We start from the raw sequence: 26,134 nt of genomic DNA on the forward strand, positions 1-26,134 counted from the left end.
AGCCCTAACAGAGTGAGGGCCACCCGGTTCTCACTTCAGCAGACCCTGGCTGTGAGCCCATGGCCCCCATTCAGTGAATGGCCAGTGGCGATGGGTATTCACTCCCCCAGGGCCCTGGGCTTCATGTGAGTCCCCACGGGGTGTCGGATCCAGCCTGTGATGGGCAAGGGCAGAGTGGAGGGAGGGTAGAGAAGGCAGCAGCCATCAGCCATCACTCCCCCACAGCACAGCCTGATGCCTAGATGTGGCCCCTAGCACTTGCCAAGTGATTTTTCAGCTCCTTCCCTCTGTTCCCAGGGAGACGTGCAGCCAGTGAGGCCATTGTCAGTAGCAGTTTCCTCCGTTCCGCCTTCCCTGTTGCACTGGAAGCTTCCAAGGGCTCCCATTTCCTGTCTACCTCTGTGCTTGACTTCTTGCCCTAAGTAAGAGCTCTGTCAGATGTCTGCCAAACAGAAGGACAAGGCTGGGCCTGGGCTTGGGCCCACCTGCCGCTCAGTATGACCAGCCCCGCCGTCCCTGCTCCACACTGCACAGTGGAGCTTCGAGATGCTAACACTGCCTTTTCGTTTATCCCTGCCTCCTCATCCTTGTGGACCCAGTGCTGCTCTGAGCATCTCAGCCACCCTTCCGGGCGGTCACCTCCTACTATGTCACTAGATCCCCCCCAGGCACAGGGTGTCACTAAGCACAGCTGGGACGCCATCCCTATCGCTCGCCTCTTCCACCTTGACAGACTTTGCCACGGACTTTGGCAGAATCTGCACAGGGACATCCACGGTGTTCCTCGGATCTCTGAGCCTGGTGGCCCTCCCCAAACAGGAAGTCAAGCAGCTTGGGCTCTCGTGTGGGCCTCCCTCAGAGACAAGCTGGGCTTAGCCTCTTGCCCTAGTGCTGACGAGCCTTGAGGGAGGGGAGCAAGCAGGCGCTCTCTGCCCTGTGCTGGCAGAGCCGGCCCCCCACCCGCCGAAGGGGGCATCTGAAGCCAGGTTAGCGGCGGCAGAGCCTCCCTCTCTGCATGCCAGCCCGCCAGAGAGCTAGAGCTGGCCGGTACCAGCTCACAAGTGCCAGTTTGTCCATTTTTAGGAACTTTGCGAGCTGTTTGACATCATGTTGGGGGCTTAAAATCATCCAGGAATCACCACAGAAATTGGCAGATGCTACAATGAGCCCTTTCTGGGCCGGTTGTTAAACATTCAGCAACCTGCTGCAGCCAGTGACCCCGAACCCTGGCCGGGAGGACCTGCGCCAGGGCAGGCTCACTGAGAGGTGAACTACAGCGTTCGCCGTCTACATCTTTCTGGAGAGCTGGGCAGTGTCCCTCTTTCTCAGACTCAGCAGTCCCTGCCTGGCCCTGTGACCACAGGTGTTATTTCTGTTCACATTCATCCCATCTGAGAACAGTAATTTGCCAGAGACACGCTCTAACCCCCTCCCACTCTCCCCAGGCAGATTTACGAGAAGCCTTTCTGTGCAGAGAAGCAGACTCGGAGCTGGGTAGCTTTGCTTTCCCTCTGTCAGCACGTTAGCAGACTCACATGAGCCCATCTGCTCAAGCTCAAGCCCGTCCTGTGTTCTTCTCCATCCGAGAGGACAAGCCCTTGGGATACTCATCAGGAAGCATTTCTTACACACCTCCTGTGTGTAGCACGCTCCCCGTCTAGGCACAGAAATGATTCTGTCCCTTCCTCCCGTGAGGTCAGATGAGATTGGCATCACGCAGCCCCTGAAGGGCTGGGGTGGCTCTGCTAGCACCCATTTCCATTGGCCCTGTGCTCACTGTGGCCGGCTTCAAGGCACCCCTGTGAAGCAGCTGAGTTTAGAGAAGCCAGGAGGGCATGCTCTGCCCCAGAGACCAGCTTGCCGGAGAGAAGGGGGGCCCAGGCATCAGGGACCCGTGTGCATTAGGATGAAGGTGGGAGTATTGATCTGTACTCAACATGGACCTTGCAGAATCCAGTCTGGCGGTAGGCTCGGCGGCAGAGGGGGGGGGGCGGGTGGAGAGCTAGCACCCTGGCTGCCCTAGAGAAGGGGCAAGGTTCCGGGTGCTGTATCCCATCCTCAGCAGTCTGGGGTGGACATCAGTGCCCGCACACCCTGGGATGGTGGAACCGGGGTTTGCTGGGGCAGCTGCGTCTCGTACCATCTGTGCACTTCCCCCTCTGCCACCTGATTGCTCTAGAGGATGCCCCTTCCACCGACGCAGAACTTCTCCATCCTGTGCTTACCAGGAGCTTCACGGCAGAACTTGCCAGCCTGCATCCCACTCGGCCACCCAGCCAGTGGGATAATTAATTTCCCCAGCACATGTGTTCTGGTCCTTACGCACACATCAGAACAGCTCTGGGTTTTAAGACACAGATTATTATTGTTTTAAGAGATTTCTAGAATCCGAGAACTGAAAAACAACTTGTCCACTTACCAAGAACAGACTGGAGGGAGGAAACTAAGAGCAGTGGGGGCCAAGCTGACTTGGGGACCCTCAGTAACTGGCATAGATGGGGACATTGGAGGTCTGCCATCCAGGGGAGTCCCACAACTGCCCTGAACAACACCAGAAATGCTCCTGTGCTAACAGGTTGCGGGTGGGACCCCTCTTTGTCCATCTGTAGGGCCCCCGAGGCCCCACTGGCTCTGATGGTCTAGAGGTTCTGGGGAGATTAGAGGAACAGTCGGCTGGGGGGAAAGACGGGGCCGTGGGTATCTGAGGGGGACACTGAGGATGGAGCGAAAGGCACCCCTACTCCCTGTGCCTGGCTCCCGACGGGACACATGTCCTCAGACCCAGAGGGCAAGCTCTGGCTGGCCTGGGAGCCCAGGCTGCGGCTCACCCTCATCCTGCCTTCCTCACCCCCAGCTGGCATCTCCCGGGCTCGTGCACTTTCTCTAATTTCATTAATAAAACCACAGTCAGCCAAAGGTCTGGGGCTGACTGAGGCAAACTTTAGTTCTTGGATGGCTTCCCACCCCTGGGCCAGCAAGAAAGGCACTAAGGGGAGACTTCTACTCTGTGGCTCTTTATTCAGTATCCGTCGGGCTCCCAGGCATACCCCCTGTGGCTCCTCTTTTAGTCTTGTCTGCCCAAGGACGGGACCCCAAGAGATGAGTGGGAGAAGTACCTGGCCACACGTGGCCCCCGGTCCTGCACAGCCTCCGCTTGGATGATCGGATCCAGTCTTGACTTCCTCATCTGTAAAGTGGAACAGTCCCGCAGCTCAAGGACAAGACATAGTTTGGATGCTCCCTGCCTTTACCTGTTGTCGTGCCTGGTGCCCGCAGAGCCTGGAACTGTGGGGCTCGTGCTCTGATGGAAGCAAGTACAGGTGTTGGAGCTTAGACCCGGGGCAGCTCAGCAGGACAGTGAGCCTCTCCCAGCCCCCATGGCCTCACCTGTGACCCTGCCTGGTGTGGGTGACAGGGAAGGTGGAATGTGACTTGGCACAGGCCTGTGAGGAACACAGTACCCTCTTGCCATTTCATTTTCCTCTCACAAGGACAGCCATGAGCTCCCCCTGCACTAGCACGTGGGCTGAGCCTGCACACAGCTGAGGTCCCCCAAGGCCAAGGTCAGCCCACCGCAGAGCAGCCTGGGGCCCTACGTGGCCTGAGCTGAGACCGATTCCCCAGGGTGGTCTGCTCCCCGGGGAGCCTGTTGATAGCCATCCTGCCCACCTCCCCCCTCAGTCGCACACATGCCTCCCAGGGCCAGGCTGCAAGGGCCCCGCAGGATATGACATGACATCACAGGGGTGAGGACAGTGCTGGACAGACCTGTCACGGTCTGCTTTGACCCTCAGACACTCTGGCTTTTTGTAGCCCGGCTGACCAGGAGACCTGGCAGAGGGCTCTCAGAGCAAAGGCCCTGGGGCGCTGCCAGACCTGTGCCAGGACATGCTTCCCCCGGGGGCATCCCAGTCCCGCAGCTACAGCAGTGCGAGGAGGGCAGGAGGTCTCTTCTGGTCAGCAGGGAACCTGTGGAGGTTGGAGGCCTGATGACCCCCAGGGCAGTTGCAGTGTGTGAGTCCAGCCTGCGGGCAGTGAGGCTGTGGCCATGCCAGTGATGAGCCGGCCTCTGGCACACCCTTCCCCCAAATCTTGTCCCTGCTCCCACCCAGCACTTTGTCTGCAGGCATAGTTGCTGGGGCTCTGTAGCGCCACACCCCAGACTGCCCTGCCCTCCTGTGGCCTGGCCTGGGCAGCCCCTGAGCCACCCCATGCTCTCCCCCAACACTGCCTGTCTGGAACGATGTGCTGGCACAGCCCCAGTGAAGCAGGTGGGGACAGGAAGAGGTGGTCAAGGGGTTTGGGGGTAACTCCTGAGCTACACGTCCTAAAGACCAAGGCTGTCTCCCCAGTGAAGACGAGGGCTTGAGGCCAGAAATGGGGCCCTTCCCACTTTGTCTCACCTCCTTGCCTTATGAACAGGCTGAGAGGCTTGGACAGAGCTGGCCAGAGCGAGCACCAGGAGAGCTCTGTCTGCTGCTGGGAACCTAGCAAGGTATGGGGTGTGTCAATGACAGTAACAGCATCTTGGGCAGGGTAAAGCCAGCAGCCACCGCCTTGGGCAAATGCAGTGACGGGCACTGGGCCAGCAACAGCCATTCCCAGGCTGGAGGCCCCTGTCATGGCAGTGCCTGGGATCCATGGAGGGTCCCACGGCCTGCAGAATCCTCTAAATCACGTCCCCATTGTGTGGCTGTACCAGCACACACGTGGGCAGCCCTTCCTTGGGAGAGGCTCTGCCTCTGATCAGATTCTCACCGGAGCTGACACCCCAGAAGATCTAGCCCCCTTCACCCCCTGCAGATGGAGAAGCCAAGGTCAGGGCAGTAATACCCCACAGGCAGAGGTTCCCCATTAAGATATCTCTGCCACACCCCTGCCCCCACCCTGTCCCCAGCTTCCCATGTCCCTGCAGGAACTGGCTGCCAAGTGCTTCAGCAGCCTTTGCTCCTGGAGGTGTGGCCCGGGGCTATGCCCAGGAGTACAGGAGCACGCTCCTTGCTGAACAGGGTCAGGCAAGGGGGTTAGGCTAGTGGGTTCCAGGAGGTTCCCTGGAGCTGAAAATACCCAGAGATTTTGCACTGCAGCTTCCTCCCTTGGTGACAGTGATGGTCTGCAAGCCCCGGCCGGGCCAGACCTGTGATCTGTGTTGCCAGCTTCCAGTCCGCACGCACCTGCGTCCTGCTGTTTGCTAATTTCCCGTCAGTGACTGACAGCAGGGGGACTTGGATCAAGCTGGCAAGATTTAACACAAAAACAAATAGGAAACAGTTCTCATTTCAGCCGAAGCAAAAATGGATCTGGGCTCTGAAAGAAGCATTCCTCCCTCCCTGAGGCAGCGGGGGGGGGGGGGGTGGCACAGCCTAGACTCCATGCAACACTGCCAGTGGCCTGCTGGGGAGCCCCTGAGGCCCCTGCCCTCTCTGGGCCTGGGCATGAAGTGGGGGAGCAGAACACGGGAGCTCCAGGCCCTTTCAGAGCAGATGCTTTCCCACGTTGTCCTGAGAATTTGCTGCCCCAAACTAGGAGTCGTTTCTCATACCTAAGCTACCTCCTCAAGTGACAAGATGCTCCCCTCCCTAATCCCAGGGCTCTATCTCCCCCGGGCTGTGCTGATACTTGTGGGAGTGGGATGGTCCTTTCCGTCTGTATAAGATCCTATACGTCACTGATCCTGAGGTTCAGTGAGAGCAGAAAGCAAAACCAAGCGGTGGGTGTATTTGGGGTGCTGGTGTCCTGGTTGGCCCACTCAGACTCCCAGGGGGACAGCTCAGTCGGCTGGGGCCTCACGGGTGTTGTGTGGCCTGGGCTGCCCAGGTCCAGGCCCCTGGTCCCTTGCGCCGCTCCTGAGGAGTCCAGGCAGTGCACAGGGCTGGGGCACAGCATGGGCTCAGAGCTCGGATGGCTGTGTGGGCTGTGGTTGGCCACAGAAGAAATGGAAGGAGGCGCGCTGGTTCTCAGCCCTGTGCCAGGTACCGTGGGAGAGTCGGTAGTACACAGGCCTCAGCCCTTCCTCTCCAGGGGTTGACATCCAGGTGGGAAGACAAGGGCAGAGCAGAGGACATAGACCCCCAGATGCAGCCGTGGGGCCCTGCATGCAAACCTCTAAGACCCCCACCCTCGCAGACTGTGGCGTCCACCACACAGACAAGGGAACTCAGGTTCTAAGAACAAGTTCCCCAGGCAGCCCAGCTCATCCTTCTGTCACCTTCTGAGGAGGATACTTGGCTCTCCCCTGCCATGGAGGGGGAAGGGGGGTTGAGATGCTGCCACCCTTGCTGTTACTTCGGGTCCCCCTAGTCCCCCTCCATGTACACATGGGGAAGCCAGGGACTAGCAAACAGAATGGCCCACAGAGGGTGGGTGCCAAGGTGAGTGGGAGGCATCAGAGGCAGGTGGTCCAAAGCTGAACTGCTGGGTGAGGCAGGAAGTAGCTCTCCCGTTTCTGGCAGGTTCGGAGGGGTTTAGGCTATTAGGACCCGAGTTTCAGCTTTACCAACAGCCTGTTATCTTGTTTAAACAGCCTTTGCTGTTTGAAGTGGCAGGCCTGGCCGGTGCTGTTACTACGAGCGTTGCAATTGTCCCTGGATTGGGGGGCAAGGGGACAGGCAAGCAGTGACTCTGACTCCTGCACTGGTTGGAACACACCCCCACCCCAGAGAAGCCCCATCTGTTCCTGGTGAGGCCTGCAGGGCTGAGCACTTTAAAATGGGCCACTCCTGACCCTCCTGTCCCCTTCCCTCCCCGGGTGTGCAGCAAGCAGGACCCTGGGGCAGGAGGGACCTGGGAAAGAAAAGGAGAGGAGGAAGTGGTGGGAAGGTCAAGGGCCCCATGAAAACCCGGGACTGTCCAAGGGCATGAGGTGTGCCGCCCTGAGTTGCTAATCTTTCTGTGCCACAATGTAATCTCCTCTCTAGCCAGGGAGTCCTGTGGCCTCAGGGCTGTTCGTCTTCAGGTGGCAGCAGAGGCTGGGGGTGGCAGGAGCAGGAGCCAGGCAGGCCCACCCCCCATGGCATGGAGAGGAACACACCCGTGGAGTTGGGGCCTGGGGCCACTACACAAAAGCACGGGCGGCTGACAACGGGGGACGGAAACAGGAAAATAAAACCCGAGACTGCATCCACCAAGACACAGGATCAGGTAGTTCCTGATCGTTTTAAAGCCGGAAGAGCTCCTACGTATCAAACACCTTTTCAGCTCATTTTGCCAGATTGATCCACTGAGCGACGGAGCTGACGTGAGAAAGAACATGGGCCAACTGTCAGTGAAAGACCAGGGCAGCGCAAGGCCTGTCTTGGGGGAGGGAGGCCCGGCCCTGCCATCCTCGATGGCCCCTGCCATCGGCATTCTGGGCTGGGGAGGAGGCTGGGAGCAGCGTGAGGCCCGCAGGCCATCTGTGGGCCAGGCCCAGGGTAGTGCACCTGTGCGGGAGGGCGGGGCAGGGGCCCGCGTGGCCGTGGCTCCTCCCACCCCACCCTAGCCCCGCACACACGGCTGCCACACCGAATGGACGCTGACAGCGTGCACCATCTGGCCCTGCTGCCATCACCCTGCGTTCGGCAGACCACCCTGGCTGGGTGCTGCAGAGACCAGTGCCCCTGACAGACGGGGCACTGTGCTCATGGCAGGGGAGCAGCAGTAACAAGAACGGGGCCCAGTGGTGCTGGAAGCTGTGTCACAAAGGAACAGACGGTGACGGTCGTGAGCAGGGGGTGCTTCAGGTGGGGGTCAGGGAAGGTCAAGGTCAGGTTCTCTGTGGGAACCCTGGGGAAGGAACAGCACAGCGGTGGCAGAGGCCCTCAGGCAGGGATGGGAAGGATGAGTCAGGGAGATGGTGGAAAGCACAGTGTCATCCTCTGTGATGGAAGCAACTAGAAGGGTTAGGCTTTGTTGTGGTAGGGTCACAGGGAGAGCCACAGAGCAGAAAGCTGGGAGATGGTCTGGCAAGAGATAAAGGGGGAGCGCTGGGAAAGAGAGGGGTAGACAGATGCCAGGCGTGTCTGGAGGTACCATCAATGGGACGGGATGCAGGCAGAGCCCACAGCCTGACACGGGGCCCTCTCCACGCCATAGCCGCCCCGGCCCCCCAGCCTCAGCTAGGGTAGTGCCCACAGCCTGGGGTGCCTCTTCCTTTGGTGGCAGAAGTCAGCTCATATGTCAGTGCCCAGCCCAGATGTGGCTTCTCCCTCCGTGCTGCCTGCCCTCCAGCTTGCACAGTGTGGGCGCCGGACCGTTAGTGGCATATGTGTCCTTCGCCTGGGGGGCTCCGTTCTCCCTGCTCTTCTTTGTCCCTCGAGGCCGGAGTGCGCACTATACTCAGTAGGAGCTTAAGGTGTAGCCAAGTGACCGACTGGGGTCCAGAGGAAAGGGACTAGAAGGGCAGCCAAAGCAGCGGCCGGGAGGTTGGGCCTGCATCTCAGTACTGCTCCGAGTGGTGCTCAGTGAGTGGGATGCTGGGCCTCCAGCTTCCTCACATTATTGCCTATTGACCACATTTCTATTGTGACTCATTGCCTGATAGCCGAAAATAACTGCTGTCTCCTGGCTAGCAGGACCCGAGGCTGCCCAGTAAAGTTCAAGGAGAACCAAGGCAGCCCTCCATGGGCCTGGCCGCACAGCGGGTGGGCAGCCCTGTTGGAACAGATGGAGTCTGAGAGCTCCTCACCCAGGCCCCCACCCTATAGGGTTGCTTCCTGCCCAGCTAAGGGATCAGCCAATGACCCTTCCAGACTGTTCCACACATGCCACCCAGGGAACCCTAAAGCTGAAATAAGCCAGAGAAAAAAAGGGGGTCAGATGGAAAGAGAGGTAGATGCTGATGTGAGTGGACATCTGACCAAAGGTCAGAGAGCAAGGGCAGCCAGGGCCTACACTGGGGAGGCCTGGGGCCATGAGAACAGAGTGGGATAGGAAAGCATGGAGTGGGAGGGTGAGGGGTGCTAAGGAGAGGAAGGCCCTGGTGGTTGTGACAGATGGAGGGGAGGGAGGGGCCTGAGCTGCTGTCCCTGTGTGTGGACAGGGCTGTGTCTGTCTGTCTCGGCCTGGGCATCCTGGGGGCTTACGCACAGCTACAGGGCCAGCGCAGCTCCATGGCCTTGAGGGCCTAGGTTTAGGGGGTGGGCAGCTGACCGGGCCTGGGCAGCAGTGGGAAGCAGGGGCTGTCCTGAGGGAGAATGCTGCTCGCCCCAGAGGCCCTGAATGCGCGGGAGGAGGGGAGGGTGAGCGACAGTGCTTCCTGGCTCACCCACATTGCCCTGGTGGCTCTCCTCTCCGTGCTGTCCCTGCAGATTGGCTCCAGGAACAGTCAGGGGCTCGTGGATTCATCAGCCTCATTAATCCAGTTCTCCAGTCCGGCAAGACAGCGTTTAGGTTTGTGGGAGGAAGAAGTGGGAAATGCTAACCAGATTGGTCTGGAAGTGACCCCAGTTATCCAGCTCTGTCCCCAGACATGTCCCCCTTTCCTGAGGCCAGTAGCAGTGTGTGGGGGGGGGGGGGGGTGACCGGGTCTGGGTGGTTGTGGTTGTCTGGGGCTTTCCTTGGGTGGGGATGGTAGGCCTGGCAGCCGGGCCTAGGCAGGCCAGGCAAACCCTCTGAGCCCCAGTATCTACATCTGTAAAATGGGAATATCGGGAAGATCCCCTTACAGCCTCTTTTCTGAGACAAACAGAGCTGGACATCCAGGCATCATGGTAGGCTCCACACAAAGGAGGAAGCTAGCTGTGGAGGCCAACACAGCCACAGGCTAACACTGCTGGCATCTAACCGCCTCTCCCATCGGGAGGCCCCCTCCACCCAGGGCTGCTTCAGCCAGGAGCAGGTCAGTGGAAGGACCTCCCCTCTTCCTGCCTACTACCCTGTCCCTCAGGAAGAATGGGGTCCCCTCAACTCCCAGAGACCCTCCCCTACCCCCCTCAGGATTTCTCAGGCCAGCCAGCCAGGGCTGGGCCTGTGTGCCCCCGTGAAGGGACGCCTGGCCCAACTCAAGATCAGCAGCCTTCTCCTGCCATCGGTCTGTGTTGCTGCGTGAGGCTCTGAGGGTGGAGGCTTTCTCCTCAGTTGTCATGGAAATAGCAGTGAGTCTGCTGAGCATCTGAGTACTCAGCTAAACAGAGGGAGGGGAGCAGCCACCCTGGGTGGCAGCTGCTATGACAGACTCTCAGCAGCTCAGCATTTGGAATGACCCGAGGGGCTGCGTGCTTCTCAGCCTGGTGAGCACAGAGGGCAACTCAGAGACCTCCTTGCCCGCTGTCTCCCTGTGGGCAGCTGGGCCATAACCGCATCGGCCCTCTTGTCCGCACGGGATTATGGTGATTTCCATCCAGGCCTGGGTGAGCTGAGCACACAGCCCTGCCCTCCAGGAGACACTTCCAATGAGGGGACACCTACCGTGGGGCCGGGGAAGGGGGTGGAGAAACACGAATTCCAGCAGGCGACAGCCTCAAGCTGGGGCTGCCTGGGGAGCTCCGAGCGTCCTGTCCCCATCCCTGCAGGTGTGAGCCGACATGACTCAGGCCTCCTCCGCCTGCTCCTGAACTGGGCCTCTGCCGAGGAGCAGCCGTGCTGCCTCCCTGTGTGGTTTTTGTCTGTCTGCCCATCCCTTCTACCGTCGCCTCCCAAACGCGTCCCAAGCTCCTCGTGTTCAGGGGAGTGTGTGCAGTGGCCTCCCCCTCCAGCTCAGTCTGTCCGGCACAGCCATCTGTCCACGGGTCAGGGGCACAGTCACAAATCTCCAGGCTCCGTCCAGGCAAGGCGAGGCGAGCTCAGCCTAGCAGCCAAGGGAGACCCCAGGAAGTCTCAGGCACTGCCTGCCGTCTGCATGGGGTGTGTGGGGCCTGGGGACAGGCAGCAGGCTGGCAGGAGATGCTTCTCAGCAGAGGTGAATGGCGAAGGGTGGGTGTCCTGGAGCCCAAGAAGGCTGCTTGACCACAGTTCCCCACTGTTGGCCATAGCTGCTCTGAAAGGAGAGCAGTATCCTAACGTGGACCCAACAGCGTCTTTGTGACAACAGCACAAGGCCTGTGCCCAGATGAGGCTCTGCTCGTCCTAGCATCCTTCTTGCCCCCGGATCCCACCCTGTCTGCTGCCCCTCACAGTACCTCTCCCTCCTCCACGGCTTCCCTTAGGGATAGCCCCTGAGGCAGTGCGAGCAGGCCTCCAGCCCAGTCTGGGACTCTTGCTCTGCTTCTTGCCACCACCACCCTGTGCCCAGGGGAGCCCTCCTGCCTGCACTCCTCCACCGGGGGGTAGATACAGGCCAGGGTCTTGTACCTTGGAGCTCCCCTTGGACAAGCTGGAGCCCAAAAGAGAATTGAATCCTGGAAGGATGAAGATCCTCAGTGGACTGGCTGGGGAAGCAAAGGGCTTTGAGCCACTGGCAGCCTGCAGTCTGGGCCTGGCCTGGCCTCTTGCTCCCAGAGCCTTGGGCTTGAGCACCCCACAATCAGCCTCCACCTGCTTCCCACGGCCACCCAGCAGAGCCACCTGAGCACCCCCTGGCTGTCCTAGACTTCTCTGCAGCTTTGCATGAAGAGAAACACACACATACTCCTTTCTCACCCCCAAAGGCCTGCCCCCCGTCCCCCACTTCTTTGGAGACAAAGAATAAGCTGTTTCCCTGAGTGACCGACACCATCGTTGGAGTGATTTTACTTAAAGGCATGACCCTGTCTGTCTTCATACCGGTTCACCGCTGCAAATGCATCTAATACAAGTCCCGCCCACCCCACGCTCCTTCCTGCCAGAACTCAGGGCATAGGTCTGAGGGTGGGGCCCACTCACCTTCTTCCCGCTGGAGAAGTCTGGGGACACCAAAGCCAACTTTGCCTTAGAAGGGCTCAGGATGGGCCAGGGAAGTCTTGGAGGCTGCTCCCACCCACCAGGGCCACAGCACAGGATCCTGGGCCTCACCTGCCTCTGCTAGTGATGCAGGGGGGAGGGGCAGTTGGCACTGCACTGAGGGTGGGCACCACACTGCCCACTGGGACATGCCATTCATTGGGTCAGCACTCCCCCACTCCCCAGACCACACCCTGCCAACTGACAGGCAGCCCCCAACCTTGGTGCCCCCAAGCTTCCACCACAGAGGGAGCCCAGAGGGGCCAGAGGCTTGGCTGTTACGTTGTGAAGGGTGCCAGTTTTGATCTCCGGCCCCAAACGAAACCTCCCCTTTGGCCCATCCAGCCATGGTGCTGCCAGGCTACCTCCGTGCCCTGGTCCCGCCCTCAGCGCCCTTGGAAGCTGGCACTCTGTTGCCCCGGGGCCAGGCCCAGTGGCTCAGCTCTGGGGTGGGCAGCCATGGGGCTGGCTCCATCCATGGTGAATGGAACTCATTCATGTGCATAGCCCAGCCTCCCAGCCCTACTTCCAATGTGAAAAGCTGAATTCACAGTTCCCATGAACAAACACTCCAGGCTTTTCCACGGTGGCCAGACTTGAGCTTTCCAGGTTATAACAAAACTGAGACCTCGTCCTAGAGAAGAGGGAACTGAGCCCCAGGACAGGACAGAGCCTCCCCAGGCTCTGGAGCCCCAGCTGAGCCAGTGCCAAGGCCCTGGCCCCCCACCTCATCCCCTCCACTGCCCCTACCAGCTTGCCCACACTGCAGCTCCATGCCTTTGCTGATCTTACTCCAGTGCCTTTCCCTGCCCTACGCACCCCCATAAGGCCCAGTAGAGATGCCCCTTCTCCAGGAAGCCTCCCCTTTTATCTCAGTCATACCCATGATGGCCACTTGCAGCTATGGTACCTGGGCATGGGGACTGAGCTTTCCCTGAATGTCACACTTTAGTCCTCAGCCGCCCTGTGAGGAGGCACATTAACAGACTTCATTTTACAGGTGGGGAAACTGAGGCTCAGGACAGCTAAGAGCTGGTGGCTGGCAGATCAAGTGACCCTCAGCCACTCCACAGCCAGCACACCACCTCGTTCATTTCATCCTACCCAGGACTGGCTCACTGAGAACAGGGCCGTTGGCTCACCTCTCCATCTCCCTTATGCTTCGAACAGCATCTCACACCGAAGGGCCCCTGGAGAGGGTCTACCAGGGAGATAAGGAAGGAGTGAGGCATGCAGGGGCTCAGCAAGGAAGGGGTGTTGAAGTGCTGGCAGGCTGGAGTTCCAAGTCACCTGGACCCCAGGATTCAAGCTGGTGCTGAGAAGAGTTGAAACCTTGATGTCACCTGCATTTTATGTGAGGTCTAAGACTGGAGACCCCTGTGGACTCCTGGTTGGGCCAGCTGGCCTTGCCCTTTGCTGTGACCACAGTGAGCCCTGCACTAGACCCTGGGATGTAGGAAGCTGGTGGAGAGGGAGCAGACAGGGAGACAGGATGGGTCAGTACAGAGCCTTCCCCAGCCATGCAACATGTCACATGCTGCCGCCTCCTGGCATGTCCCCCACTCAGTGAAATTTACCCATCGGTACAGGGCAGGCCCCCAGTCAGCCTTCCCTGTGTTCCAAGGGTCTGGTTGATGGCGTGTTCAGCATGAGTTGACATTTGCATATGGCTGCCCAAAACCAGTGTGAGCTTGGAGGGTAGGCAGGTACTGGTCCCATCACCCCTAGAATGTGTCCTCACAAGAGAAGAGGGTGTTGGGAATAGGATGGACTGGACCAGTGTCCTAGAAGGACTACAGAGCTGGGAGCTGGTATGGAAACCAAGGCAACCTGGAGTGTGCCCAGGCCTCCTGGAGGCCCCAAGGGGAGCAAGGAGCAGTGTCCACACAGCCTGCCCCTTCCTAGAACAGGACAGTGGGAAACCTGTGTGATGGTAACAGGGCAGCAAGGTTGGCTGAGCACCTGCATTGTACCAGGCACACCTGGACAGGTGCCACGCAGCATGCCTGTGGCTCCACCCACCCTACAGCCAGATGGGGACTCAAGGCCCGAGAGGTAGGTAGGGGACCCAGGGCGAAATGACGAAAACAGTGAGTGTGAGTCTTTGTGTGTGTTTTCTCTATTAAAAGCCACCCCCCTTTGTGAGGCTGGTATCCCTGCCTTCTCCTCACAGATAAGGGACCAGGGCACCGGGAAGCAAGCATCTTGCCCAGAGTGACACAGGCTAGAGGCAGTCTGTGCAAGGCACCTCGGAGCAGGTGAGGGCCAGGAACAGGCAGTCACATGGAGATGGGGGCTGGGGAGAAGGATGAGAACACCCAGATCATGAAGGGCCAGTGTGCCCCTCTGAGGGGATCCAGACTTTGCCCCAGAAGCTAAGTCAAGAAATCTGGGGATGGAGAGGGTTTCAGAGCGTGCCCGTGCCCCTTCCCCATAGCTTGGTTCTCAGTCCAGGGGTGGTCAGTGAGTCACCACAAACAGGACCTGGGTCCTAACAGAACACCTGGGGTGGCCTGTGAGGAGAGAACAGAAAGGACCCTGCCCTCTGGGCACCCTGAGCTACAGGCGTCCATCAGGAGGGGTGCAATGGGTGGAGGTCTTTCGCCCACCTGCGCACAATTCGGTACTGCTGGAAAGTGACGTGTACTTTACTGTGCGGGTTAGTGAGGCTACGGTAAAGAGATGCTGAAGGGTCCCCAGCTCCAAAAACAGGCCACCACCCCTAGTCTGCCTCAAAGGCCCGTTAAGTTGCAGGTCTGCTGCACACCGGACCCCACCCTCAGGTTGTGGAAGCAAGCTGCGTGACACTCGAGAAGCTGGTGCAGGCTTTGGGGGAGAGGTAGAGTGGCTCACAAGGAGGGCTGGAGACCGAAATGAGCCCCCAAGAGGGACAGGTTCGAAAGACCCAAAGCAGGCTGGCAGCCTGGGAGTCATTAGCCAGCTTCCTTACCTGTTCCCCACCTCTCTCTAGAAACTACAGTGCCTTAGGAGAACTGAGCAGTGCCCCCTCCAGTCGTGGAGGGCGCTAGAATTCACTTAGAGACGGGCCCAAGAAGCACAGCCCCGTGGACACCTACTGGCCCTTCTCCTTCAGGCAGGCCAGTGAACTCTCAAATCAACAGGAGTCAGACGTGCTACAAGAGGCCACGCAGAAAACGTTTGGACAGACCCCTTTGCCTGCTGTGGGGCCCATTCTGCTCATTTGCAAAGTGCAGGGGCTGTCTTTGAGTGTCCGTGCTTGGGTTCAAGGCTGGGTCACTGGGAACCCGCCCTCTCCCACCCAGCCAGCACGCAAGGAAACCAAAGGCACCCTGCTGTGCCATAGCTCTTGGGCTTGACCTATCAAAGCGGGGAAACAGTGGTAACTGGAGGTGCTCCACCTGGCACTTGGGGCTGTCCTGTGCACCACTAAAAAGCTAAGGGAACCTCCTGCGAGGAGGAAAGCCTGACACTGGTGAGGGCCGGGCCGGGTGGCCATCGCATCTCCAGGCTGAGCAGTCCCAGGAGGCACCCTGAGGAACCAGGTGGCCCCGGAACCTGTGGTCAGCGCAGAGGTGCTGCCGGCCCCAGGAACTTGTCAGGTGCTGGCTGGCTGAGCCCAGCTCTGCAGTCAGGCCTCTCTCCCTCCAGCCCCCGGAGCTGCTCCCGCAGTGGGGCCGTGGCGTCCCAGAGCGGTTTTGTGCTGGGGGTGCAGGGAGGGTGGCCTTCCACTGAGAGGCGAGGGGAGATGACGGACACCCCTGTGTCAGGGCAAGGGGCGATGAATGGCATGGGAGAGTGCCCACTGGGCAGCAGCAGCCACAGGACCAGGCCCAACAGACCCAGGTTCTCACACCAGCACCATTTCTCCTCACAGTGGACCTGGCTTTGAATGCCGTGACCATCCCATTTTACAGATGAGGAAACTGAGGCCCAGAGAGGAGAAATGACTTGTCCAAGACACATCAGAAACTAATGGTGACAGCGAACGCCAGGCCTCTGGCCGCAGACCCTCTGCTTGTAACCAGGCACAGGGACAGCCCTTTTGCAACACCAGGAGAGCCTTTGTAGAGAATCAGAACTGAGGGGCACCATTCCCCTCACCATATGCAGGCTTCCCTTCGCACCCCAGCTCACCCTGGCCGTGGGCCTCAAAATAAAGCTGGTCCAGTCCAGGCCACCGTGGGTACTAACGTGTGGTACCCGTGTGCCAGGTGAGGGCCTCTGCTGCCAAGTTCAGCACTGAGCAGATTCCGGACTCACTGGCCAGCAAGCTCCTTAGGAACAGGTCATTAGGGGTGCCTGGGTGGCTCAGTCAGTTGAGCGTCTGCCTTTGGCTCAGGTCGTGATCCTGGGGTCCTGGGATCAAGCCCCATGTCAGGATCCCTGCTAAGCAGGAAGTCTGTTTCTCCTCCCTCTGCCCCTCCCCCAGGCTGTTCTCTCTCTCTCTCAAATAAATAAAACCTTAAAAAAAAAAAAAAGAAAGGAAAGGATCAGGTCATTAGGTCCAGCCTGGTGACATCCACAGGCCCCCTGGGGGAAGTCTATTCAGTGGCATTGAGTATATTTGGACCTGTCTTAGTAGGAGTTTCCACCCCACCCCCGCAAATGGCCAAGAAATGACTTCTTTACCACCCCAGGGACTACATCCAGCCGCCCAGCTGCGACCCGCTGTCTGACATGCTTTGTTACAAATCACTGATTTCTCACCATTGGGCAATAAGATTCCCACCACCGCCCAAGCTTCTGATGGGAATTGTCTCTTCCACGTTATTTATATAAATGAATGTGCAGACAAACCCCAGACTCCTAGGAAGGGCCACCTTGCTGGTGAGCAGGCCCTGGAGAGAGCTTGCTGGGCATCAGAGCCCCAGGCTGGCACTGTTAGGGGCTACTGGTGGGTGTGCTTCCTCCTGGGTGAAGCACCCATGACCACCGCTCCCTTGGCAGCTAGAGCAGTAAAGGCAAGGAGGGCTTCTTGGTGGAAGAGAACATGTGGTTGGTGGAGACACAGGGCTCTTAGCCAAGCCCTGGGAGTTGGCCTATTCAAGCCTCCATCTCCCTGTGTGTGAAATGGGTAGCAGCCCTGCTTGTAACACAGACATGCCTTGCAGGCTTCCTGGTTTCTGGGTCCAAGAGGATGTTTGTATTGGGCTAATGGAGCTTTCGCAGGACAACGTGGTGATGTGCTGTCAATGATTCCAAAGCTGCCCCAGGCTTCATTTGCCCTAGCGGCCCAGCAGCCAGTTGGACTGCACAAGGATGGTGCCCAACTCTGGCTTACCACCTTTGGGGCCCTCAGCACCAGCTCTGACCTGTGACACCAAGTGGACAGAGTCACAAGGGAACTGGGTGGCAGGGGGGAACCCCACCCAGGCCAGGGAGGAGAAAAATGGGGCCATAGCTGGTGTCCAGGCTGTGCATACCCACCAAGGGCCAGCAGGGTGGGGGGTGCAGGGGAGGCCCTAAAGGCCAGACTGAGGGGCTGGGACTTTATCCTGGTGCAGGGTGCATAGCCAGACATGTGCTGCAGGAAGGTGAACAGGGGTATGGGGATAGGAGAAGTCAGGGGAGCTTCCAGGAAGAAGGGGCCTTCAGCAGGGCCACAGAGGGTGAGCAGAACATGGAGAGAGGAGGAGGGAAGCCCTGCAGGCTGGACGGGGAGGTGCACCCATGGCACTCATTCCTCCCACACTCACACCCAGGCAGTTTCCAGAGTTGACTGCCCAAAATAGCACGTTTCTTTTTCAATGATCTGTGCTCTGAGGTGTCAGGACACTGCTCTGCCCACTTGGGAGTGCTTGGGATGCAGACGCGCACATGCCACAGTGACAGTAGCACCATGGGCGTCGAGTCCCCCCTGCAGCACCAGGGCCCCACCCTGCCCACGCATCACCTCCTGGGTTTGGCCCCTCCTCAGCAGAGGGGCCTGGCACGGTGGCATCCCATGTGGGCCATGACCACCCAGCATCTAGTCCGGTGCTTCTCGAGCTCTGAAGCTTGTGTGTCTACAAGCTGGTACCCAGTCAGTGAGTCCCACAGGCTGTGCTGAATTCTGCCTGGCAGGGCCCACGCAGGCAGGGCGTCTACACAGATAGAGGTTTTGTGGTTATTCTTTGATGCCCATCATCTCCCAGGTCTGCAAATAATGGCCAGTGTGGTTACCCATGGTTTCTCCCAAGGAAGAGAGAAGCAGGAAACCTGAGCCCCCAAAAACCAGGAAAGCAAGAGGAGCCCAGGAGCAGGCAAGGGCCCCACGATGAGGGAGACTCCTATTCTGTGCTCCTGGGCAGTAGCGATCCTCTTGAGTATTTGCAAGGCACTGCCAAGGGCATGGCTGCCCTGTAAGGAAAGTGCCTGAGTTCCCAGATTTCCAAGTAAGGAACGTGAGGCTCAGAGAGATGTCTGGGGTCCAAAAAGCCTGCCAAGAGCTGTCTGTGGGGCGGAGGTTCACATGGGACAGGAAGGACTGGTCAGTTGGGGCTGAAGTCAGGAACCTGGGGTGTGTGCTGAGCAGGAAGAACAGCTGAGCTGGCCGTGGGGTGGGAGGGGACATGTGGCCAGTGACTGCTCCAGTGCCACACAGGGCCTGCCCTCAAGGGACTGACCAGTGGAGGCCTCAGTGTGAGCGCTGGCCAGCACACGTGCACTGTTTCGGCATGTTGGGGATGCCCTCCTGCCCCTCTGCTTCCTGGACTCCACAGCCTGCGCAGAGCTGCTGGGCTTGGACCGGGTTTGAGAGTTACCCTGGCTTTCACCCCAGGTGACCCAGCAGATACCATTCTAGGACCCTGGCCATGTCCTGGCTCTTCTGCCTGGCTCCCACTCCATGAGCCCCAGCTCCATACACAGGGCCCAGCCATGGGCAGTGGCCTGCTAGGTCTGACCTGCTGGTGGCCAACCCATCCCCCTCTGAGCTCCGGGTCTCTGTCTTGGTTCTATCACCTGGCGTGAGAGCTGGGACCTGTCACTGGCCCTTAGGGCATGCTCAGCAAGTGTTTGCTCAATGAATTAACGCGTGCGTGCTAAGGACCACATCTGTTATTTATCTGATGTGAAATTTGGGGTTAGAAGCACAGCCCCTGATTATGACATCATTCCTAAGAGAATTGATAGCTCTGTTAAGCTTTACAATGTGGCTTCCAGGAATCCATTAGAGCTAATTACTCCCCAGTAGAATGTGACATTCCTAGACCACCACTTATCTCACATTTGGGAACATTGTGTGGCTCCTCCAGGCACTACTGGGGCTTGGGATCCTGCATCTTGTTTCCACAGAAAGGTCACCCCCTCCTTTTCCCAAGACCTGAAACCACTCACTTTCCAGAGTTTCTGGTATTCCTGAGCTCATTCTAAACAAGGTGCAAGATTGGTTTTGGAAAACATGATCTGCAGGGTGGTATATGGAATCTCAGGGCAGCTTTTCTGAGGTGGGAGAGTAATGACAAGTACCTCTGAGCATTCTCTCCCCACTCAACCTGGTTCCTTCTTAGCACTGATGCTGTTAGGATGTGTACCTCGGACAGTCCAGGATCTCTGGAGGAGCAGGGTTTCACTGGGGCGTGGACACCCCCATCTGGGGTGACCTCGCTTAGGCCAACAGTGCTGCCCATTCATGCTGCAGTGAGCCTGAGCCCCTGGCCGTGGAACATGGAGCACATTTCCTGCCTCCCCAAGCCTCAGTTTCTTCATCTGTAAAATGGGAATAGGAAGGTGCAAGGTTTGAACAAGCTGGCATGCCATGGCCACACTATCAGCACCAGCTGTGGCTTCCTTCGTCATTACTACATCACTGGTGATATAATCTGGTCAGAAAGTCCTGAAATCCGACGCCTCAGATCTAAACTAAACTAGTTCTGGGCTTTGTTCGGACATTTGGCTCGTTCATTTTGTTTTAAAACGGGGAGCAGCTTTCGCCATAGTAACTCACCAGCAGTCCTTTAGAAGCTGGAATTGGCAGTTCTGTGTGGAAACGGCGGGTCTGGGAGTCAGAAGGACGCATTATGTTCCTTAAAAACTCAGTCACTACAACCCATTGAAAGTCCTCAGAAAGAAGGGGTAAGTAAGGGCCAGTGCCACTGGGGTCACTGAGCCTCCTGGAACGCTGTCCTCGCATGAGCCCAATGTCCTGGCAGGGGCAGAGGGGCCTGAGCCTTCCCCAACTCTCTAGACCGGAGTCTTTGGTTTTAGCGTAGGCTCTCCGCTCACAGATCTGGCTGAGGACTGACGGTACCATGTGACAGACCAAGGCCTGGAGGGTGAGCCAGAGCTGCTGGCTGGGCAGGACGCTGGCCACACTCACACTGAGGGAGATGTGAGGGCAGCTCGGGGGCCCTGAGCTAGCACAGGACAGCAGGAGACCAGGCCCTCGGCTGTGAGTACGGAGTTGGCTGGGTCCCTGCGGCCAAGGAGGCTGTGCAGCAGCCCCAAGCCACAGAGGAGAGTCCAAGGAAGCAGGACAGCCCCTTACGAATAAGTGCCGGGGTGCCGAGGGCAGGGCCAGCCACTTCAGGGGCTCCAGAGTGGGCGGGAGGCAGGTGAAGACAGACTTGGCCTAGCAGAGGAAGGCCTTCCCGATAGAAGGGTGATATTTCCGGGGCCAGTGCAGGGCTGGGAGACCCTGCCCGGGGCGGGATGGGGAGCTTCCTCCCAGAAGGGCTGTGGGCCTAGAGCCCGTCCACGCGGCATCCCCTGATTAACACCAGCATTTTCCTGCCCGCAGAGTCGAATGGCAGAGAGCCTGCGCCTTTTCGACTCCATCTGTAACAACAACTGGTTCATCAACACCTCACTCATCCTCTTCCTGAACAAGAAGGACCTGCTGGCGGAGAAGATCCGGCGCATCCCGCTCACCATCTGCTTCCCCGAGTACAAGGGCCAGAACACCTATGAGGAGGCCGCTGTCTACATCCAGCGGCAGTTCGAGGACCTGAACCGCAACAAGGAGACCAAGGAGATCTACTCCCACTTCACCTGTGCCACCGACACCAGTAACATCCAGTTTGTTTTTGATGCGGTGACAGACGTCATCATACAGAACAATCTCAAGTACATAGGCCTTTGCTGAGGAGCCAGGCTGGCCAGTTTGCCTGTGGCGAAACCCCTGGGGTGTCACACCCCCACTCGTGCTAGGGAGACCCAGCCCAGGGGCAGAAAACGGGGGGCCTGATGAATGTCCCCCCCCGCCCCTCCACCTCCTTGGCCCCCACGTTTCCGCAAACATAAATATATATGGATAGATTGCTAGGTAGGTAGACACACACACGCGCACATACACAGTCTGGAGATGGCCAAGTTCCCCAAAGCGTCGGAGCCTCTTGAAGACTTAAGCAGCTGTCACCAAGTTCACTACAAGCCCTTCCTGCCCCTTCACCTTGCCTTCCCGAGTCGGCCCCACTCTGCATGGGGGTCCCCATGGGACTATGAGGAGAGGCAGCCGGGTCATCTGGAGGAAGCCAGCTCTGCCCAGGCTTTGGACCGGGGACCCTGCTGCTGACCAGGAGAGAGGACCAGAGCAGGGTCCGTGCACCTTCCCTGCTGGCCACACCTACTGCTGGCCTACTCTGTACCACGTTTGTTCTGGAACCTGGGTGTGAGGCCAGATGACAGCACTAACCAGACCTCTAGCCACTCACAGCTCTTTTTAAACAGCTTCAAAATATGCAGCAAAAATCCACACAATAACATGAGTGGCACGATTTGTTTCAAACTAGGCCAGCTGGGTTCCAGCTTTTCTTCTACTAGTCTGATGTTTTATAAATCAAACCCTGGTTTTTCTTCTCTGACATCCTTTTTTTTGGCCAAATCTCGTGGTGTTTCGCAGAAAAATGGAAAATTTCAAATGCAGTTGAGTATTCTTTTTTAAAATGCAGATTTTCAAAACATATTTTTTTTTCAGGTGGTCCTTTTTGTGTCTGGCTTGCTGAGTGTAAAAGTTGTTATCTGGATCAGTCTGTCCCTCTGCTCCCGAGCAACACTGGGGTGGACGGCCGCCCTACGGCAGCGTCGCGGGGCCACGTTGTACATAAGCCCCTGCAGCGTCCTCCTGTTACCGGTGCGGTTTCTGCTTTGTTTTTATTTCAGAAAATAAATGTGATGTATTTAAAGAAGGTTCTTCACCTAGGAGCGAATGAACAATAGCTAAATGTCTTGGTATTTAAAGAGTAAATTATTCGTGGCTTTGCAAGTGGAGGAAGGGGAAGCGAGAGATGGGGCCCTAGCCCCGGCGTGTTCCACACCTGAGATGGGCTGAGAGCCACTACAACTCCTGTGAAGGCTCAGCCGGCGTTGTAGCCTGAGGGAGGCCCTGCTGGGACCTCGCACTCTGGCCCTGCCTGTCCCAGGGCCTGTGGCACCCGCCACCACGGAAGGACCTTGGCCCAGGGCCACGTGTAAATATGAATCCCCGCCGTCAAGAGGGAAGGCGCCGCCAAAGCCCTTGCCAAATCTCCTTTTCTCTCAGCCTCCGTTCGGTACCTGTATGTCCAAGGTCAGTGTGTGGAATCACAGCCAAGGACTTGAAGAGATGTACAGAGGGAAAGAGGAGCTGGTGATTGTATGAAAGTTAAAGATTGTCTACTTTAAGAAAATAAAATAACCTGAATGAGCTGAGCCTTGTCCTGCCGTGCTGTGAGTATGTGCGGCTGACCCACGGGAGGGTACCCAGAGACATCATCCATGCCCAGCTGGCTTCTTCTCTCCCCTAATCCACACATTCAGGCACAATCACTTTGCAATGAACATCAAGAATAAACGACCTCGAGCAAGGAAAGAAACTGCAAGAGAGAGGAGCCCTGCCAGGCCCATGTTTCTGGAGGGGCTGAGGTTTGGGGGTGATTGGCTCCGAGACCCCCGCCCAGCACTGGTCCAGGCTACACCATCACCCAGACCCCTCACGGCCTAAAGACACCTCTCCCAAAGTGCAAGAGGTGGACGGCCTGGAGGGTTCCCACAATGCCTAACAGGGAGGGTGGGGTCCTGCAGGGTGTGGGGAGGAGGGGTCCCCCACCGTCCCACTGTCTGCTGCCTCTTGGCTTGTGTGGTTAGAGGCATCTCCCTGTGGTGGAAGGCACTAATGAGGAGTCAAGCGAGTGAGTGCATGCTGCACCAGGCACCTTACAGAGGACTTTAACGCCTCTACCACAGCAGATTGTCAGCTGGGACCCGTTTTACAGATGAGGAAAGGTGCTCAAGGCCGGGGACTGGTGGAGCAGAGAGGCAAGTGTTTCCCCAAGCCCAGGATTCTTGCCTGACTCCCCTCCTGATCACTTTGCACCCAGACAGGATCCCACAGGGAGCACAGAGCCACTCTGCACCTCCTCCTCAAATCCAGGACCTACACAGAGCTCGGAGTGAGGACCAGCAGTTGGAGACACACACATGCGCGCACGCGGATACACATTACAGAGACACACATACAGATCGGGCTCTCTCCCTCCCCCACCCCGAGCCCTCATGGGGATTCCCTTCACGCCTTCCCACACCACCAAACAGCAAAAACCCAAGGGGACTTTTGTATAAGAAGAAATAGCATGTGACTTAAAATCTTTGAGACTTATTTTACGCTTTCAATGCCAACTGTGAAAAGAGCAGTAATTTCACCGTGCGCATCCTTCACCTAAAAATACACAGCTAGAAGGAAAATAGGAGGATTCTGCCTTCCCTCCTGATGTACTCAACGATGGGAGGTGGCTTCCCTGGGCCAGCGCTCCTGGTTCCCGGAGCCCAGTCAGCCAACTCTCCCAGGGCCCCCCTCTCCACCGTGATCCGTCTGCACCTTTTTTCCTCTTAAACCTCCCCTGTGATCTGCTACACGAACTGCCCCTCCCTGCCTCATATCACTGACACCTCTGACGAGTATGTTCCCTATACTCCCTTCCGTGACATTTCAGAGACCATGCATTCAATGCATTTTATTTTTCATTTCTTATGTTGCCTATTTTTATTGAGTATAATTGACATTCCATCCTGTTAGGTTCAGGTATTCCTCCTAGTGATTCAGTACTTTCCTATACGTTATGAAATGATCCCCACGTTAAGTCTAGTCACCCTCCGTCTGTGCCGGCTCTTCCTCTTGTGGGCCTGCTACATCCCCCTTTTGCTCTGCTCATTATGCTGACATGCCTTTCCCCATGCTCACAGTCCAAGACAGCCTATCTCTCGAGGCCCAGCCCACTCCCCTCCCTCCCACACCCCACTGCATAAAGCACCCATGCCAGGGCGAGGTGGGAAGGGGATCTGGCCCAGTCTGACCCACCTTCTTCCTCCACTGTGCCCGAGCAGTACCCAGCATGGAGAAGGCACCTGCTAAGCTAAAGGTCCAGGAAGGGTTCACCAATGGTGGCATTAGCCAGAGGGAAATGAGCTGTGGGACCAGCAGCAGAGGTACTGGTGAGAGGAAGCCAGAGTTGGCAGGAGGGCGATCCTAAGGGGAGAGACTCTACCCTGTCCAGGGGGAGCTGGTCCAGCCTCGCCCTCTGCAGGTGACTAACCACAGCCCAGGTCCCACGATGTGGCCAAAGACTCCCTCTCATAGGGCACACCACCATGTGGTCTCTAGCGTATTGCCATCCGCCCCTATAGCTCTCGTGGCCACCTGAGATGGAGCCATGGGTCCCAGCTCCCCTCGGTGACTGCTCACTACATGGCCCTGGGCTGAACCTGGTACACCCTCATCTGATTCCATCCTCCCCGACACCTGGGAAGCCAAGATCACTGGTTCTGTTTTATAGAGGGGAAAACAGAGACCCGCAGGGGGGGATGACTTCCTGGCACCACACAGTGTAACAAGTGACCCGACCAGGCCTGGGTCCCCAGGGCCAGTGCTCCATCTGTCCACCCTCCCTGGAGCCCACGCAAGGCCCTGGCCATCTAGGACAAATGGAGATGGGGTGCAGGTCTGCTGCCTCAGGGGCAAGTGCTGGGGAGGGCCGCAGTCCCCATGAGGACAAGGGGGCCCCACCAAGGCTGGACGGCTTCCTGGGTACTCACCTCACTAAGAGATGAGCCGGGTGAGGGGCTTCAGTGCTGAGGTAGGTCCGAGGCCAGGGACCAGCTGCTTCTGCCCAGCACATGCGCCAGAAGGACTTGACCCGCTTTGTGTAACGAGCTCTCCCAAACTGCCTGGGAATATTATGAGAACCTTGTAGAGAGGGCTGAGAAAGACTGCCCGCTCCAAGAGAGGTGAGGGTAGCTGCTGAGATGGTGACCTGCCTTGACTGGGCCACGCAGGGAAAGGCTCTCCCGGCTGGAGAAGACCAGTGGATGGGGTGGATGAGAGGAGAGGAGGCTTCAAGTGGGTGCACCAGGCTGGGAACCAGGTGGGCAGTGTCACCGTTAGTGGCAATCGTCCTTTGTCTGAGAAGGAGGCAACTGCCCACCACAGACTGTCAGGCTGAGGACATGCCTGGGGCCTGCGGCACCCAGTCCTGAAGGCAGGTGAGAAAGGAAATTCCCACCCCTCTGAGGCAGCCAGCCCCATCCCTGCACTCTGTGCTGTCAGAGCCAGGAGGAGCCAGGGCTGCTCCAGGCCACCTCCCCAGGCAGCCCCCGAGGAGGGAAAGGGGTACAGCAGCTTGCCTGCCCAAAACTGCCTGGCTGAAGCACACTGCAGAAGAGGGAGAAAACCATTTTGCTTCCCCAGGAGCCCCTCTCCCTAGGCTTCTGCTACTCCCACCCCTTCAGCTCTGATGTGCCCCCACACCTCAAAATTCCCAAGATCAGAATTGCATCTGACATCAAGCCGAGTAAGCCCTGTCCCTCCACAGAAGAGGACTGAGCACAGCCTCTCTGCCTCCCTCCCCGCTCCCTGGCTGGAGCTCGCCTCTGGGCAGGGAGGGGCACCTGTTTTGACCCCCCAGAGCCCCACCCCAGCCAGGCTGCACCTGGTTTGTTGGTATGTCAGAGACAGAGCAGTCCCTGCATCGTGCTGCTGCCACAGCTGGGCCAGCAGCTCAGAGCTCAGTCCAGACTCACAGGTGCACCCAGTCACGCTGGTTCCAGGCCACCCTCGGAGGGCCCAAGGGGCCTGGGCCATGGCCAGTGGGGCTAGTAGGGAGACGCTTCCAGGGCCCCAGTGCTATTCAGATGCCCCCTAAAATCCATTTACAGAAGAATCCTCATTTTTGGCGTCAGAGTTCTCTCCTGTCACGCCTGGCCACAAAATAAGACCTGTTTCTGTGTGGGGTTAGCAGAAACGAGGGAGCAGACAGAGATTCCCCCAGAATTCCCAGCGGTCACTCAGGGCCCCGCTGACAGGAAACCTGGACTGGAGGCTTCTGCGCAGCCTTTGCCTCTACAATCCTGGTTTCTCTTCGCCTGA

General features: G+C 58.1%; 2 protein-coding genes across 4 annotated transcripts in view; one reads left to right on the forward strand and one right to left on the reverse strand.

Moving 5' to 3' along the window:
• Window positions 1–22,425, forward strand: part of GNAZ (G protein subunit alpha z) — a 50,892-nt gene extending 28,467 nt beyond the window's left edge. Inside the window, exon 3 of the mRNA XM_026487888.4 lies at window positions 20,537–22,425. Within this exon, the coding sequence (XP_026343673.1) occupies window positions 20,537–20,881 (345 nt within the window). The 3' untranslated portion in view covers window positions 20,882–22,425. The remainder of the gene's footprint in view (window positions 1–20,536) is intronic.
• The window catches only part of RSPH14 (radial spoke head 14 homolog), an 80,091-nt gene that overhangs the window by 38,862 nt on the left and 15,095 nt on the right, over window positions 1–26,134 (reverse strand). The gene's annotated exons all lie outside the window — the stretch shown is intronic.

This window comes from Ursus arctos, unplaced genomic scaffold (assembly GCF_023065955.2).
Source record: "Ursus arctos isolate Adak ecotype North America unplaced genomic scaffold, UrsArc2.0 scaffold_34, whole genome shotgun sequence".
NCBI lineage: Eukaryota > Metazoa > Chordata > Mammalia > Carnivora > Ursidae > Ursus > Ursus arctos.